The 14,695-nt window shown below is 35.1% G+C and overlaps 1 protein-coding gene across 7 annotated transcripts in view; it reads right to left on the bottom strand.

Annotated features, from left to right (window-relative positions):
* Positions 1-96: 96 nt before the first annotated feature.
* Positions 97-14,695, bottom strand: part of LOC110371484 (calpain-A) — a 49,663-nt gene continuing 35,064 nt past the window's right edge. For 4 of the 7 annotated variants that reach the window (XM_064042425.1, XM_064042426.1, XM_064042427.1 and 1 more), the window contains 17 exons: positions 14,441-14,559; positions 13,972-14,040; positions 13,533-13,667; positions 12,839-13,007; positions 12,147-12,328; positions 11,372-11,485; positions 10,925-11,031; positions 9,739-9,848; positions 9,135-9,331; positions 8,441-8,548; positions 8,029-8,071; positions 7,745-7,874; positions 5,702-5,908; positions 4,056-4,183; positions 3,475-3,596; positions 3,004-3,077; positions 97-1,427 (listed from right to left, as the gene is read on the bottom strand). In XM_064042425.1, coding sequence (XP_063898495.1) covers positions 1,345-1,427; positions 3,004-3,077; positions 3,475-3,596; positions 4,056-4,183; positions 5,702-5,908; positions 7,745-7,874; positions 8,029-8,071; positions 8,441-8,548; positions 9,135-9,331; positions 9,739-9,848; positions 10,925-11,031; positions 11,372-11,485; positions 12,147-12,328; positions 12,839-13,007; positions 13,533-13,667; positions 13,972-14,040; positions 14,441-14,559 — 2,097 coding nt within the window. In that variant the 3' untranslated portion in view covers positions 97-1,344. Of the gene's footprint in view, positions 1,428-2,228; positions 2,307-3,003; positions 3,078-3,474; positions 3,597-4,055; positions 4,184-5,701; positions 5,909-7,744; positions 7,875-8,028; positions 8,072-8,440; positions 8,549-9,134; positions 9,332-9,738; positions 9,849-10,924; positions 11,032-11,371; positions 11,486-12,146; positions 12,329-12,838; positions 13,008-13,532; positions 13,668-13,971; positions 14,041-14,440; positions 14,560-14,695 lie in introns of all 7 variants that reach the window. The other 3 variants (XM_064042428.1, XM_064042424.1, XM_064042423.1) reach the window with 2 other exon arrangements.

The raw sequence follows: 14,695 nt of genomic DNA, 5'->3' as shown, positions 1-14,695 counted from the left end.
GTTAGCCTACTTCTTACCTCCAGAGGGTATCCCCTATCACCTAGGAGATAGGCTCCTCCATATTCACCATTTTCGAATCATTGGTATCTACTGCATTTTTGGTATTTAAGGCCTATTCAAACCTGAGCGATATTCGCTGCCGCTGTGGGTAGAGGTAGATACCGCGCCGGTTTCGCTCAGGTATTTAGTATCAAGTAGGTATAGTTACCGGCACGGATATTGAGCTCTCGGCGGAAGACTGGGGATCGCTTTGCGCACTGTACACAAGGCAATAAACCAATAAATGGCTTCTGCGCAGGTGAAGGTCAGGGCTCAATATCCGTGCCGATAACTATACCGCGGCTAGAGCGACCTGAGCGATATCCACTGCCGCTGTGGGTAGAAGTACATACCGCGCGGCAGCAGCGGCGCATGCATCCCGAACATCAACAGTAATATTATCGCATACCCACTGGGTTTTCTCTGTCGCAGGTGGTAGCGAATACCGCTTAGGTCTGAACAGTCATATTACCGCATACCCACAGGGTTTTCTCTGCCGTAGACGGTAGCGAATACCGCTTAGGTCTGAATAGGCCTATAGTTGTCCCGCCCACCGCGAAACTACATCAGTGATTACCAGATTTGCATCTGTTATGGTCTGTATATTTATGGACATGCAGGACTTCCTATTTTTGAATAATTCAGCGACATGACGACCTAGCAAGTGCATTCATAGCAAGTGATAACCTATAATCTTTTAAAAAAGTCATGATCATCGTACTTATTTCTCAGACATCTGCTCTTTCACGTAAGATAGGAACGTGGTCTTCTAATGATTATTATTTTACATATCCACAACCTCCACAGCTTCTAAACTTTCTAAAAGTTCACGTTTAATTTTTTTTTTTTGCTTTTTAGACATGGTATTTTTGGTGTTACATAACATATAAAGGTACATTTCACTATCCATCGTCAGAAACGGTTCAAAATATGTTTGTATTCTGTAATGATAATGATAGGGGTTGTTTAAGCAGGCATCAATCGGGCCCCCAAGTTGAAGTGAAATTTTTAGGTTAAAATTGACACCTAGGCTTTGGTGAAAATGAAATTCTTATTAAGTGTTCCGTAAATGCTCCCTAAATTTAGGTGTTCGTTGGTGAAAACGGGCATTAGACGTATGAATCTCACATACACTTAATTGCAAAAAATTGTACTCCACAATAATTTTAGAAACATTATTTTTTTATGGAGGAAAGTGTAACAATTCTTATAAAATGACGGCAACATTTAGTGGGTAATATCAATGTACATTTTGCGTATATAGGCCTTAGCTACTTGACAATAAGGCATATTTAGGCTAGACGTTTATGCGTAGACTGTGCGATTTAGCCATTCTTCCAGAGAGAAAGTAGCGTATTCACCGCCCGACGATCTCCCTTTGAACGTATCTGAAAATTGAAAAACAATATTAGAATTCTTCATAATGTTTGGCGCGAAAGTTAACAGTTAGTAAGCGTTATAGTGCGGGGACATTTTACAGAGCATTTTTGTCGATTATAAACATTTAGTTTCATTCTGTAAAGAACATTAAAAGCGTGTGTATACTTGTAAAATGTCCTGAAATAGTGGAGAGGTTACTGTTTGCGAATAGTTTTGTATATGCTTTTAAAATTATTGTAAGTATTAAAATCTGAACAATATTAATAAGAAATTACTGTATGGTACTATTGCAAACAATAATAAAGATTTTGGAAGGCTGTGGAGGAAATATCTTTCCTCAAAAATCTCCCCAATTATTATAGTGCTTAAGGTCAAAAATGTTACAACGACTATTATGACGACGGTTTTTGTATAATTTCTTTTTTGGCAAGAGGAAGTATAATGTTTGCGATTATTTTAGTTCACATTCTGAATACCAACAAATTACTGATCGCTAACATTTTTATAAAACCACGTATATTTATTCAAGCTCTCAATCTTTCCACTAAAAACACCCCATTTAAGTACTCATAGACTACTCTTTATTAATCCATGTTTAACTAGAGCAGCATTCATTCTTTTACTGCAGCTAATCAAGATTAACTAGATTAGCAAACATCATCAAAAACCTTTTTAAACATAATTTCTACCAAACACCATAACATTTTTGACCTGGCAACATCACCCCACAATGTTCCCCCTGGCAACACTTCCCCCACAGCCTGAGTGTAGTGACTGCGGCGAGTGACATAGAGCGCAGTATATATTACGTTGCGGATCGCGGCGGTCGCGCGTTCACTTGTTCCACTGCAGCTCGCGCTCCAAGTTCTCTAGAGGCTCGTTGTTTGCTGTTTGTAGGTATTACCATTTAATTCTTATATATTTTTTTTAATATTACCTAAGTATTATTGGTTTCCATACAGTTTATATCAAAAGTGTTTGTAGTAGGTAAGCAAAGAGCTTAGAGCTAGAGTAAAAAATCTCAATGTTTCACATATAATTTATATAATTTATTGTGTATAATGTTTGCTTCACATAAAATAAAATAGTATGTTATCGAAATGGGCATTTAACACTTTTGATGTTAACAGTACATTTTTTTATTGAGACCTGCTGTAAAATCTTTTGACTTGCATGTACTTACATTAGTTAAAATGTATAAAAAAAAACTAACTACATAACATAAAATAACATTCACACACAAATATCTAATTTGCATACCAGACATGACTTCAGGGACTAATCTTCAAGTAATATAATAAACAGGAAACTTGTTGGACCGATTCGAAAAATTCTTTCACTGTTGTGAATCTACATTATCTCTGAGTAAACATAGGTTATATTTTAAACAGCTAGTTCTTTATAATCTACAACATTTTATTTAGCAAAAACATGCTCTCTTTTTGGGTAATCTAATGACATTGAATATAAAAATTATACTCATACATTCATATCCATTTACAGAAAAATCTAATTTACTCATGCCTCATCAACTCATTCTCTATGAATAAATAATTAATTATACTAATTAAGCTCAAAACTTACCGATCATAGTCTTGAGTCGCACTGAACACATAATGAAATCATCAAATTGAATGTAGCCGTCTGAGGAACCATATCTGAAAGAAATATCATTATTTAATAATGCATTTTACTAAAAAAAAAAAAAAACTTGTGGGGACTGAGGTAGCAGTCAGTCAGGCAGTCGCTCGCGTTGAAGATAAAGCTAGAAGACAAAATCTTTGACACATTTTTAAACCCCAATCAAATCTAAAACTATGAATATTGCTGAAAAACGGCTACATCATATCCGAAGTGTTTTAAATGATATGAAAATATAATGGTTGGCAATATATTTGGATTTGCACAGCATAATCTATGCGGGATTATTGAAATGACATGACAATTTAGTAGAGTCGGCGATATTGGGTGATGTTTTTGCCATTTTTGGCTTGAACAATTTACAGATTATTTTAACTTATTTTCTAACTCTATATAAAGAAACTTGGTAGTTACCTGTGAGCGAGCACGTTGAGCACGTGCGCGTTGACGGTGTATCCGGCGGAGTGCAGCGCGTCGCGCAGGTGCTGCGGCGGGATGGCGCCGCGACCCTCCGTGTCGTATAGACGGAATACCGCCTGAGGGAAGAGGTATGTAATGCTTAAATACTGTTTATTTTTATGCTTTTACATTTGTAAGAAAATTGCAAAGTGATTTGCTTGCTACTGGAAGAATTTTGCCGTTACGAGAAACTAGTTAAAATTTTCAATATTTATTAAGTAATCTATACTGTGATATAATTAAAGAAGAATACTTTTTTTTCTTTGTAGAATACAAAGGGCTTCGATACTACTTAACCGATTTGAAAAAAATCATTCACAGTTAGAAAGGTACACTATTCCCGAGTAACAAAGGCTGTATTTTATCCGGGTTCGGACAGTAGTAGTTAATAAGAAGAAACATTTTGTTTTTTTTTGTACCCTAAAAACGACTTGAATTTTTTTATGAAATAAATCAAATATTGAATATTTCTTTGGCTACGGATGAAACCGCGAGAAAACAGCACATTTAAAAATAAACATAAATGATTAACTTACCCGCCAATTACGTAGATCAATCCACAGAGTCTTGAACTCTTCAAAGCCGAGTCCACCCGAGCCATCTTTGTCCAACATGGCGACCATGCTTCGACACACCTCTTTTGAAAATCCTTGGCCTTTTAGCTCTGAAATTGTAGTGTGAAGTTAGATATTTTGATTTTTTTTTGGGGTAGCTGTAAGTGGGGTAGTGGACTTAGTTTTTGCAGGGTAGTTTAGATACGTTTTCGGGGAACCTTTTTATTATTTTGAAGGATATTTTTTTATGTAGAGAAATTATGTTTTGATAGACGGAATAGTTGATGTGTACTTTGGTTTTGTACCGATTTCCCATAAGATCTCAATCAATGTTAAAAATCAATGTCTTCGGAATATTTTATTTTTAGTTTTGTTGTCCATCGCGTATTTTGTATCAATTTAATTAGAAACGTTTCTGATAAATCTTGAAAATAGAAAAAATAACATAAATAACTTTGTTGTTATGTTAATATCTATTGCTATCAGTTTAAAATGTTCCTATTTTTTTAAAGTATAAAACATATGAGAATGTGAAATAAAGAGAAAATACATATAAACATAAATAACAGCCCCACAAAATCTAAATTCAATACCACCACCTTAAAAATAAAACTTAACAATATTTTTATGGAAATGGAGGTGATTCTACCTACAATATCAACTAAGTAATATACAAAGTATAAATAAATTTAAAATGCCCATTTTCATTTATTTCCAATGTAACGACAACATGCGTAAGCGTAAAAACGTACAAATTTCCAAAAACATACATTTTTGAAAATCTCTACTATTTTTGTGTTAGTGGCGTTAAGCAGGTTTCATATAAAATATTGCTTATGGTCACCATAGACAATATGCATAAGCATTATTTTACATGACAGTACAAGAAATAAAAATAAAATTAAAGAATCTTCGTGGAAACCTGAAAAATAAAAATCATAAAGAAACAAAATAAAAGACAGATATTTACATAGTAAAAAAAATAATAAATAACAAAAACAGACATTTTAAATTGCGCCCTCCATTTCGATAAAATGTGACAAAAGTTTTAAGAAAGCGTTGCATGCATCGCCCACTGGTTACCTGTAAAAGATCTCACACATATTAGAAAAATACTTTTAATTTTTTATCCCCATTAGAATAAAATAAAACTACTTTTTGTTTTTTAAGTTAATTCAAGAATCAGCTCAAAGTACGGTAGATTAACAAATTAATTAATCACTTTAAAAGAGCTCAATACTTTTGTTTACGATACTCCAGTTTCAATTTTTAGGATATAGTGTACCTAGGCTTCTGAATCATTTCCCTGATCACTCCAAAAATTCAAATTGATTTAAAGAATTTTGTCTCTATTTTTGCATAATTGACACAAAACTAAGGTATTTAATAACTCTGAATTGCTTAAAAGAGTTGCTTCGGCAATAGTACACAATTTAAGGGCTCAAGAAGGAACCTGTTAATCTTAGTCAGTAAGAGTCTGACACACCCACAGTGGAAAGGAGGAATCATATTATGGTGATTTCCCACCATAAGAAAAAAATATCCAATATTTTTTGCAAGCCCAATAGGCGAGACTAAACACCCAAATATCAACCCCATCATCCTTTTCCCCCTAAAACCTTGAATACCTGTCTGCGGCTGTGGCTGAGTCAGATGCACTTGCTCATGGTTCTGCTGCTGCACTTGCTGCAAGTCCACCCCAATCTCCTTGCAGATAGGAGTACACAGTGCACAGAGCAGCTGCTCGAGGCAGCTGGGCTCGGCGCCCCCCCCGGGCGGGGCGGGGTGGCCGCCCCCCCCGCCGTCGTATGCGGCGCCCTGACGCATCGCGAGCTCTGCAAGCGGGCGCGATGCTAGGTTTCGTGTTTTTTTGGTGTGTGTGTAGTGGGGTTGGACTTAAATACTCAATTGTTTTTCTTTTCAAGTGTAAATATTTTCAAGTTTTTTTTAGGAACGCGAACTCTGAATTTTACATATGGTTATCTTTTGATAATCAATCAGAATAAAATAAGGCAAAACATATTTTGAATTGCTTTTATAATTGAGTATTTGAGTTGTAAGATCTTATTTTTATTTATAATGAGATATTATTCCTTCAAAGTATTTCTCATAAAGTAATGATGACACGTTTTTATGGATAAACTCATAAAATAAAAAATTCTACTAAAACCTAACAACAATATTGGTACTTTATGGTATGCTTGCATTAATAAAATTGTTACACGATATGGTAACTAGTAACTTATTAAATAAATATAAATATCTGTATTTAAAATACATGGACTTTGCATATTAACGGGAGCATACCATAAATATACAAGTAGTCTATAAAAGTAACTAAATAAATGTTTGTACATGTAAATTAATTCCTTTTGTTTTATAATATAAAATATGCTAAAACAAAAAATTAGCACTCAATCTACAGAAAAAGCATATTTTCATATAAAAATAAATTTTACACACAAAATAAAATATGTACACACATTTATAAAAAAATAAAATAAAAATATGTGTTTTTAAACAAAAACAATATTAAACAACAACCACCTTATTATAAAACGTGGTTTTAAAATAGTACCAGCTTTTGTACCACCTTAAAACCACCGTCTCGAACAAAATCAGTGGACTAAAGCTGTTAGGGTACATTCTTAAAACCACGTTTTATAATAAGGTGGCAAATGTTTGTAGGGGCCGATTTATCAATCGCCTGACAACTTTTATCTGAATAATATGTTTGACGTTTTGACAGATTTTGTCAAGCCGCCATATTTATTCTTTAGACATAACTTCTGACTGATTGATGATAAAAAAATCGGCCCCTAAACATTTAAGCTAGTATAATATTTGTTATGAAATAATTAAAAATACTCACATATACATTACCTTGGCGGCAAGCAAAACGAATAAAAGCATTTAACTTGACACAAAGCATTATCACATTGAAAAGCTAAAAAAATGGGCATTTTAGAATAAAGTGGGTATATGATCATTAAAGTTAATTAAAATATTGTATGTCTTTGTAGCTATTTTAGTACTTTTTCACAGTTAAATAACGTAACACTGTGATGATTTTCCAAAAATACTTAATATGTTATCAAATTTCGATTTTGAGATGTGTATTATTAGTAGTAAAATCAAGGAACTGTATAAAAATGTTCCTTCATTGAAAAATAACACACACTTGAATGAAAATTTATTAAAATTATATCCTTCATAGGTGAATTCCACTCTAAGCGCATATAAGCTTATTTTTTTGTATATAATTCATTATTAAAGATTAACACAATTGATATTTAGCATATTTTGTAAGCAATGTGTTAACCAAACAAATGTAAACATATTATTTATAATTAGCCAATTGCTTCACTCGTTTAAAACTCATTATAAAATACAAATCAAATCCTGGTATAAGATTTTTGTACCTAAATGTATCTAGTAAACTTAAATATATATTTAAAATTAGATGAATATGAGTTTTCCATCTAATTTTACTGTTAACTGCCATAAGAGTTTCTCTGTTAAAACAACGATTAATATTTTTCTTATCTTCCTTTCCTTCGTTGCTTTTTCGTAACTTTATTTTTGACCTTACTATCAAACTACGGAACCTATAAACACCCTAAAACAATTCGCAAAATAAAGTTTAAAAATATAAATAAATAAGTACGTACCCTCCCGCATGGCGTAATCGAGTATCTCCTTGAGTTCCTGCCAGTCCACCTCGCCGTCGTCCCCGGCTAAACGGTTGAAGAAATCACGAACAGGATCCGCTGGCTCAGGGTTGGGGGCTATTTCTTTTACCTGGGGAAATGATAATTATTATTTTACACCTATTTATTTATTACAAAAAATATATATATTTTATTGGGGGCATGAACTGTTACCCACGGGTGAAACCGCGAGAATGAGCTAATGCTAATTAAACTTATATTAAAATGATGGCTTTTGTACTCACCCTATCGTCAACATCTCCCATACCGATGTCTTCGTCATTCTCTCTGGAATAAAAAAAATCTTATCATGTCTTCTGACAAGAAAAGGCTGTGTCACATAACATACTAAATATGAGCAAATAGAGTGAAATACCCGTAATATAACCAACTTATTTAAAACATAAAATAGCTAGATATTTTCTAAGGCTTACTATGCACAGTGCATGCAGGCATAAATTGCCCGCTTTCTGAATGTCGTTCGGCATGAAACCCTTCTTATTCTTTCGTCTTTACATAACATAAGGCCAACTTCCCCATGAAAACTTTGGACCAATAAAATAAGACAATACATCATATTATTGACGATGAGGTATATGAATATGACGATATTAAAAAATATTCAATACTTTTCAAAATAAAAGATATGTTACTCACGTCATATTATTGCTCTTCTCGGAGAAGACTCGCAGTAGGAACTCTCCCTCCTCATCGGGATCGAACGTGGACGGCACTATCACGTAGCTGCCAGGGTCTAGCTTGAACCTAAGAAATAATAAATATATATTTACTTCTTGTATAATATTAGTATTGTATATAATTTGAAATGTTTCTGTTGAGTATTGTAACTTCTATATTCTGTATTTTTTTTTCATCCAATAACAAATTTTGTAATCAATAAATTGACATAGATTTATTTGTATTTTTTTATCATAAGTACAAACTGTGGATTAACGGCCAGTTTCTTCATCAAAAGTTAAAGTTAAAGTAATGTCTAAAGTAAAAGTAACGGTCAAATTCGTTCTTTCAAGGCTAAAGAGACAGCAAAACTAATAGCAAAATTGAATTTGACCGTTACTTTTACTTTAGACATTACTTTGACTTTTACTTTGGCTTTAACTTTTGATGAAGAAACTGGCTGTAACTTTTCTCTAACTAAAATTACTGATAAAGTCTCTGATAGCCTGTCAGGAATCTATCAGACAGATAAACCGTAGCTTTTGTTTTCACAAGTCTCAAATTTGGCAGAAATTAAAAGCAGCCATTATCTGTCACATAGCATTAACTATCAGTTAACTAACTGACACTTTATCTGTAGCTAGTGAAACCTACGAATATTGTGAAATATTACCTGGCGCTAACTTCTCTCAAGTTAATAAAGGCCTGACTGCGACCAACCGAGGCGTTGTACTTGAAGAAGTTGACGTCTAACGGCTTGGGCACTCTGCCGTAGTCGGGCAAGCGATACACTGCGAAGCCGATGGTCAGGCATTCCAGGCCTTGGTGACGTTGCGAGCGACGGTTTTTCTGCATAAGTGCTACTATTATCTGCGAAAGAAAAAGGTTTATTTCGTAATTATAGATTTATAGGAATCATTTTTGTATTTTTTTTTTTGGATCAATCACGCAAATGTACATCTATGTACTACATACTAATTCTAATGTTTCTGTGTTTTTGCCTAATTATAAATTAAACTACAGTAAAAAATGGCTGACGTAGAATCAAAGCCGAAACTTTGTTTGTCAGTTATTTTTCACTCGCAAATTGTTGACCGGATTTTGATAGAATTGATGCATGGAAATTTGGCAGTAATATAGTTTTACACATCAGAATAACACATTTTGAGATCTTTGTACCTCCTTCTTCTTCAATACCTATGTGTGTTTTTTGTTATTGTTTGAGTAAACGCTTTATTTATAGTAAAGTTGGAAGATTTCCATGTTATAATACTTACAGTACACTTATTCTCTTCATCCCCTTCATCGACGTCTTTCAGCGTGACCGTGTACTGCGGATTCTTCCAGAAAGTTTCAAGGTAGTTCCTGCAACCTCCCGCCGTAACTCCTGTGTAATAAAACAAACTTATATATGTTTTCTTGCATTAGTATCAAAAACTGTACATTTTTGATTGCTACATAATGTATATAGGGAAAGTTTATATTGAACTAGGTTCCGCACACGGTTTCACCCGCGTCTCGAGATAACTTCTTCGGCTTTCTTCCTGTAGCTGGATGGTCAAAAAAAAATATTCTATGCCCTTCTCCCGGGCCTAAGCCACCTCCCCTCAAATTTTCTTTAGCAGTTCAGCCATTCTTGAGTTATAAATAGGGTAACTAACACAACTTTTTTTTTATAGATTATTCAAGTGGACTTTTGCGATACAAAAGATGATCCAACTTGATAGATCCCAATTAAGATTATAACTGCCAAAGTTAGATTTGTTTGTATTATTTACATCGAAACTGCTGACCCGATTTAAATGAAATTTTGTCCACAGATTGTGTAGAGCCTAAGAATGTACATGGACTATTTTCTTTTTAGGGTTCCGTAGCCAAAATGGCAAAAACGGAACCCTTATAGTTTCGTCATGTCCGTCTGTCCGTCTGTCCGTCTGTCACAGCCGATTTACTCGGAAACTATAAGTACTACAGTGATGAAATTTGATGGGAATATGTGTTGTATGAACCGCTACAAAAATATGACACTAAATAGTAAAAAAAAGAATTGGGGGTGGGGCCCCCCATACATGTAACTGAGGGATGAAATTTTTTTTTTCGATGTACATACCCGTGTGGGGTATCAATGGAAAGGTCTTTTAAAATGATATAAAGTTTTCTAAAAAATTTTTCTTAAAGTGAACGGTTTTTGAGATATCAGCTCTCAAAGTCGTAAAAAGTATGTCCCCCCCCCTCTATTTTTATAACTACGGGGTATAAAATTCTAAAAAAAATAGAGGTGATGCATGCTAATTAACTCTTTCAACGATTTTTGGTTTGATCAAAGTATCTCTTATAGTTTTTGAGATAGGTTGATTTAACTGTAACTCGCACTTGGCCGGTTTTTTCATCTGCAGAAAGTACACCCTTTAAGCTTCACAGTATTTTTTTTTAAACTATTAATAATCAAATGTTATTTCATACCTCTGACCCACTCTCCTTCAAAGACAGACATCTCCCACTTCTTGGTGCAGCCCTCAGGACACTCCTCAGGGTCCAGGGAGTCAGGGTTCAAGTTACAGATCTCCACTCTGAAATATAATAACATTTGATAAACAATTGAATAATAATTTTATTATTCAATACTACTTGTTTCCCGCAGTTTCACTCGCGTTCAGAGGGATCTTCTGTGTAGCCTTTTCTAAACTATGTTGGGATCGGCTTCCAGTCTAACCAAATGAAGCTGAGCACTAGTGTCCTACGAGGAGCGACTGCCTACCTGAACTCCTCAACCCAGTTACCCGGGCAACAGTCTACTACTTACTGTAACCGGATAAACCAGTTTCACTCGCGTCCAGCGGGAACCTCTTACCGCATTAGGACAAAATTTGAAGTTTGAACTTATCGCAAGTATCAAGAATTTTAATTTACCTTGAGAAGTGGTTGACAAAGTCCTTGAAGGACATCCAGAATTCTCCGTCGTCGTCAAACGTTAGACCCATCTCTTCCTTCTCGGATTGTGGGATAAACCGCCATTCTGGAGACCTGCAATAAATAACGATTGAACATTTAGAAAAATGGGCGTTTGTAACTATAAGTCATTTATTTTTGGTTGATTTTGTAAAACTAGAAAAACAGTAAAACACATCTATGAAATGGCTAAAACCCTAAAATATTTTATTTATATATTTTTTACTATTTTTTATAACGGCAACAATAAGTACATCATCTGTTATTTCATGTATCTATTACAGTTAACTATCATGAAACTCAAACTCAATTTTTTTTATTTCAAATTCGCCTATGAAAGCTCTTTCGAAACGTCAAAGTTAGGTGCAGGTTCCAAAGAGTTGGTCTCATGGAGAACCGGCAAGAAACTCCATGGACACTGTTTTTAAAAGGAAATAAAATTATTTACATATTTCACACAGTTATTCATGGTTTAATTCATTACAGCCTGGTGACAGACAGCGAAGTCCTAATAAAAAGGCCCCGTTTTTCCTTTAGGTACGGAACTTATTTAAGAGTGCATTTTGTGCACTGCCCTTTATTGAAGAAACAAAAACCTAAATTGAAGTTTTTACCAAGCGTATGCATTTTTTGTAACGAATGCATGTCTCTTTTGCATGTTAAGCTAAAAAGCGGCTCATCTGATTAATAGGGGTCTATTTAAGGTCACTATGAAGTAAAAAATAAAATAGCATACTTATCACTCCAAGGCCCGTTCCACTCGGCTTCATTCCCCCAGGGGTTCCGGAGCCGGAGCAGCGGGATCTTGCCGCTGCGGCCGGGGGTCTCGATGTCCACGTACTTCACCTTGGTGATGGAGTACGCGTGACCACGGATCAAGCCAGCTGGGGTCTCCGCTTCTAAGATGTTTGGGTCCGGCTGGAAGAAGAAAAAAAGATACAAATTATAATCAATTATAAAGACTATACAGTACAATAGACTAACGAGTGTTCTATTCGTCATCATCACAACCTAGAAGAGGAAGAAAAGGATAAAAACAACGCAAACAAACACATCAACTACATAATACATACACATAATATAATAAATAATACATACATAATAATTATAGAAAATCGATGTAAACCAACTAAATAAAGACTGGGGGGACAGATGTATCTTTTTTTCCGCGGACTGAGGTACGGGATACCTGCCATTTATACGATTTTTTTTACCCAATATTCTACACATCTATTGATTTGCTTACTAGACATAGAAAGTTTGACATTACTAGAAAGAAAAAAAAAACACTGAAAACGATTAGTGACCAACTAGAAATTAACTTGTGAAGCTAGTCCAAACACTGTAAAGCACTGGTACTCGGCTACATCTGCTTAAACTGAAATCCAACCCCAATATAATTGACTAAAAGGCTAGGCAGATCGTCACCTCGATGCTGCACCCCGAGAGCGAGTTCCTCTCGTATGCCTTGAGCAGGATGGTGTAGAAGTTGGGCGGCAGCTCGGCGATGTCGTACATCTCCGTCACGCCGCCCGTGAAGTCCTCCATGGCCTCGCATGTTGACCCGCCCTTTAGGGCCTCGTAGGATCCGTGCAGTCTGGAATTAATGAGAATAATTTGAGAATTAATATAAAGTAAGGTCTGTGCGTCTGTCTGTGTATGTATAGATCACAAATTCTTGTTAAATGAAAAGATACAAGTTGATTTAGAAAGTTAGAACTAATGTAAGGTTTTCGTCTCTACGTATATTTAAAATACTGGTTTAATTATGAGTGATGGTTTATAACTTCATACAAAAAGTTTAGCCATTCATTAACTTGATTTTCTTGTGGAGCTGGACTGGTTGTTGGTTAATCCACCTTTTTTTTTATGGTCTGGATCAAAATTTTACTTATTTAAATTATCTTGTGCGTCCAACCTATGTCAAACTATATTACTTTTATGAAGTTTATTTATATAAAGTACTATGTCCTATAAACTGTGCCTGATAAATACGGCTGTTATTTCTTGTCACCTAAAGGTAGAAAGAGAATCCGCCATTGTACTACATGTGCATGAAGTATTAATAAATAAATAATAAGTATTGCTGAACACTGTATTATACTTAAGTTTCGATACTCACTTAGCATAAGCCTTCTCCAGCAGTGCGCTCCAGAACTCGTTGGTCTCGGAAGAGTGCAGGAACACGAGCTTGCCGCGGTACGTGGGGAGACGGTCATCTATTACCACGTCCACCCAGCGACCGTACTGCCAGAAACTGGAAATGTTTTAATGCCGAATAAATATAAAATAATTAAAAATAGGGATTTAAAATTGTTTTTTTTTTTTAATTCTTATTTAATTAATGGTATTTTATCAAAGCTATGTCAGCACCATCGAGTGATTCTAGTCTATTAGATTACCAACAAATATTGATACCTACATATTTTTTATTTTAACATAACTATGATATAACGCGGTAAAGGTTGGGAGTGGTGGCTTGCGACGTCAAATTGAATATCAATATTACGTATCAAAATATCTAGTGTTTAATTGCTGCCATCAATAATATTTTGCCTTACCGGAAATGGAAGACACCAGCATACTCTTCATCGAAACTCTGGTCATCTGGCACTACTTGGAAGAACAATCTGAAATTACAAGATAACACATACTTTAAATATAATTCCAATAAAACAGAGGTATAAGTATTTTGTCAAAAACCTTCTTGTCTTCCAGAAAGATCTTATAGAATTGAAAAGATGTTTTTTTTTTGTCGCAAAGTTGGTATGACGCGAAAGAATTTTGCGCCGATGGCTGATCTCCTTCGAGAATAGCTACTGTGGCCGAAGATCAGCCACTGTGGCCGGTAATCGGCCATTATCATTATTACAGAGAAATTACTCACTTTCTGTGCAGAGTTAAGTTGGCGACGGCGGCCAACAGCCAACAGTCGCCCAACTCGCCCTGTTGTACGTCGAAGCGGCTGTACCCTTCCACGAACAGTTGCGTATCATCATATATTACCAACATTGGACAAATGTTACTTACTTTCTGTGCAGAGTGAGGTTGGCGACGGCGGCCAACAGCCAACAGTCGCCCAACTCGCCCTGTTGTACGTCGAAGCGACTGTACCCTTCCACGAACAGTTGCGGGTCGTCGCATATTTGCTGGAAAATACAAACAAATCTATAAGTTTTGGAAGATCCATCTGATTGACCTAATAACAGCGTGGTAGACTATTTCAAAAGAAACTGATTGAAATGTCTATATTCTTAAACGAATTCGCTAGTTGTAAATACATTC

This window comes from Helicoverpa armigera, chromosome 28, assembly GCF_030705265.1.
Source record: "Helicoverpa armigera isolate CAAS_96S chromosome 28, ASM3070526v1, whole genome shotgun sequence".
Lineage (NCBI taxonomy): Eukaryota > Metazoa > Arthropoda > Insecta > Lepidoptera > Noctuidae > Helicoverpa > Helicoverpa armigera.
This window is presented reverse-complemented; position numbering and strand designations above follow the sequence as displayed.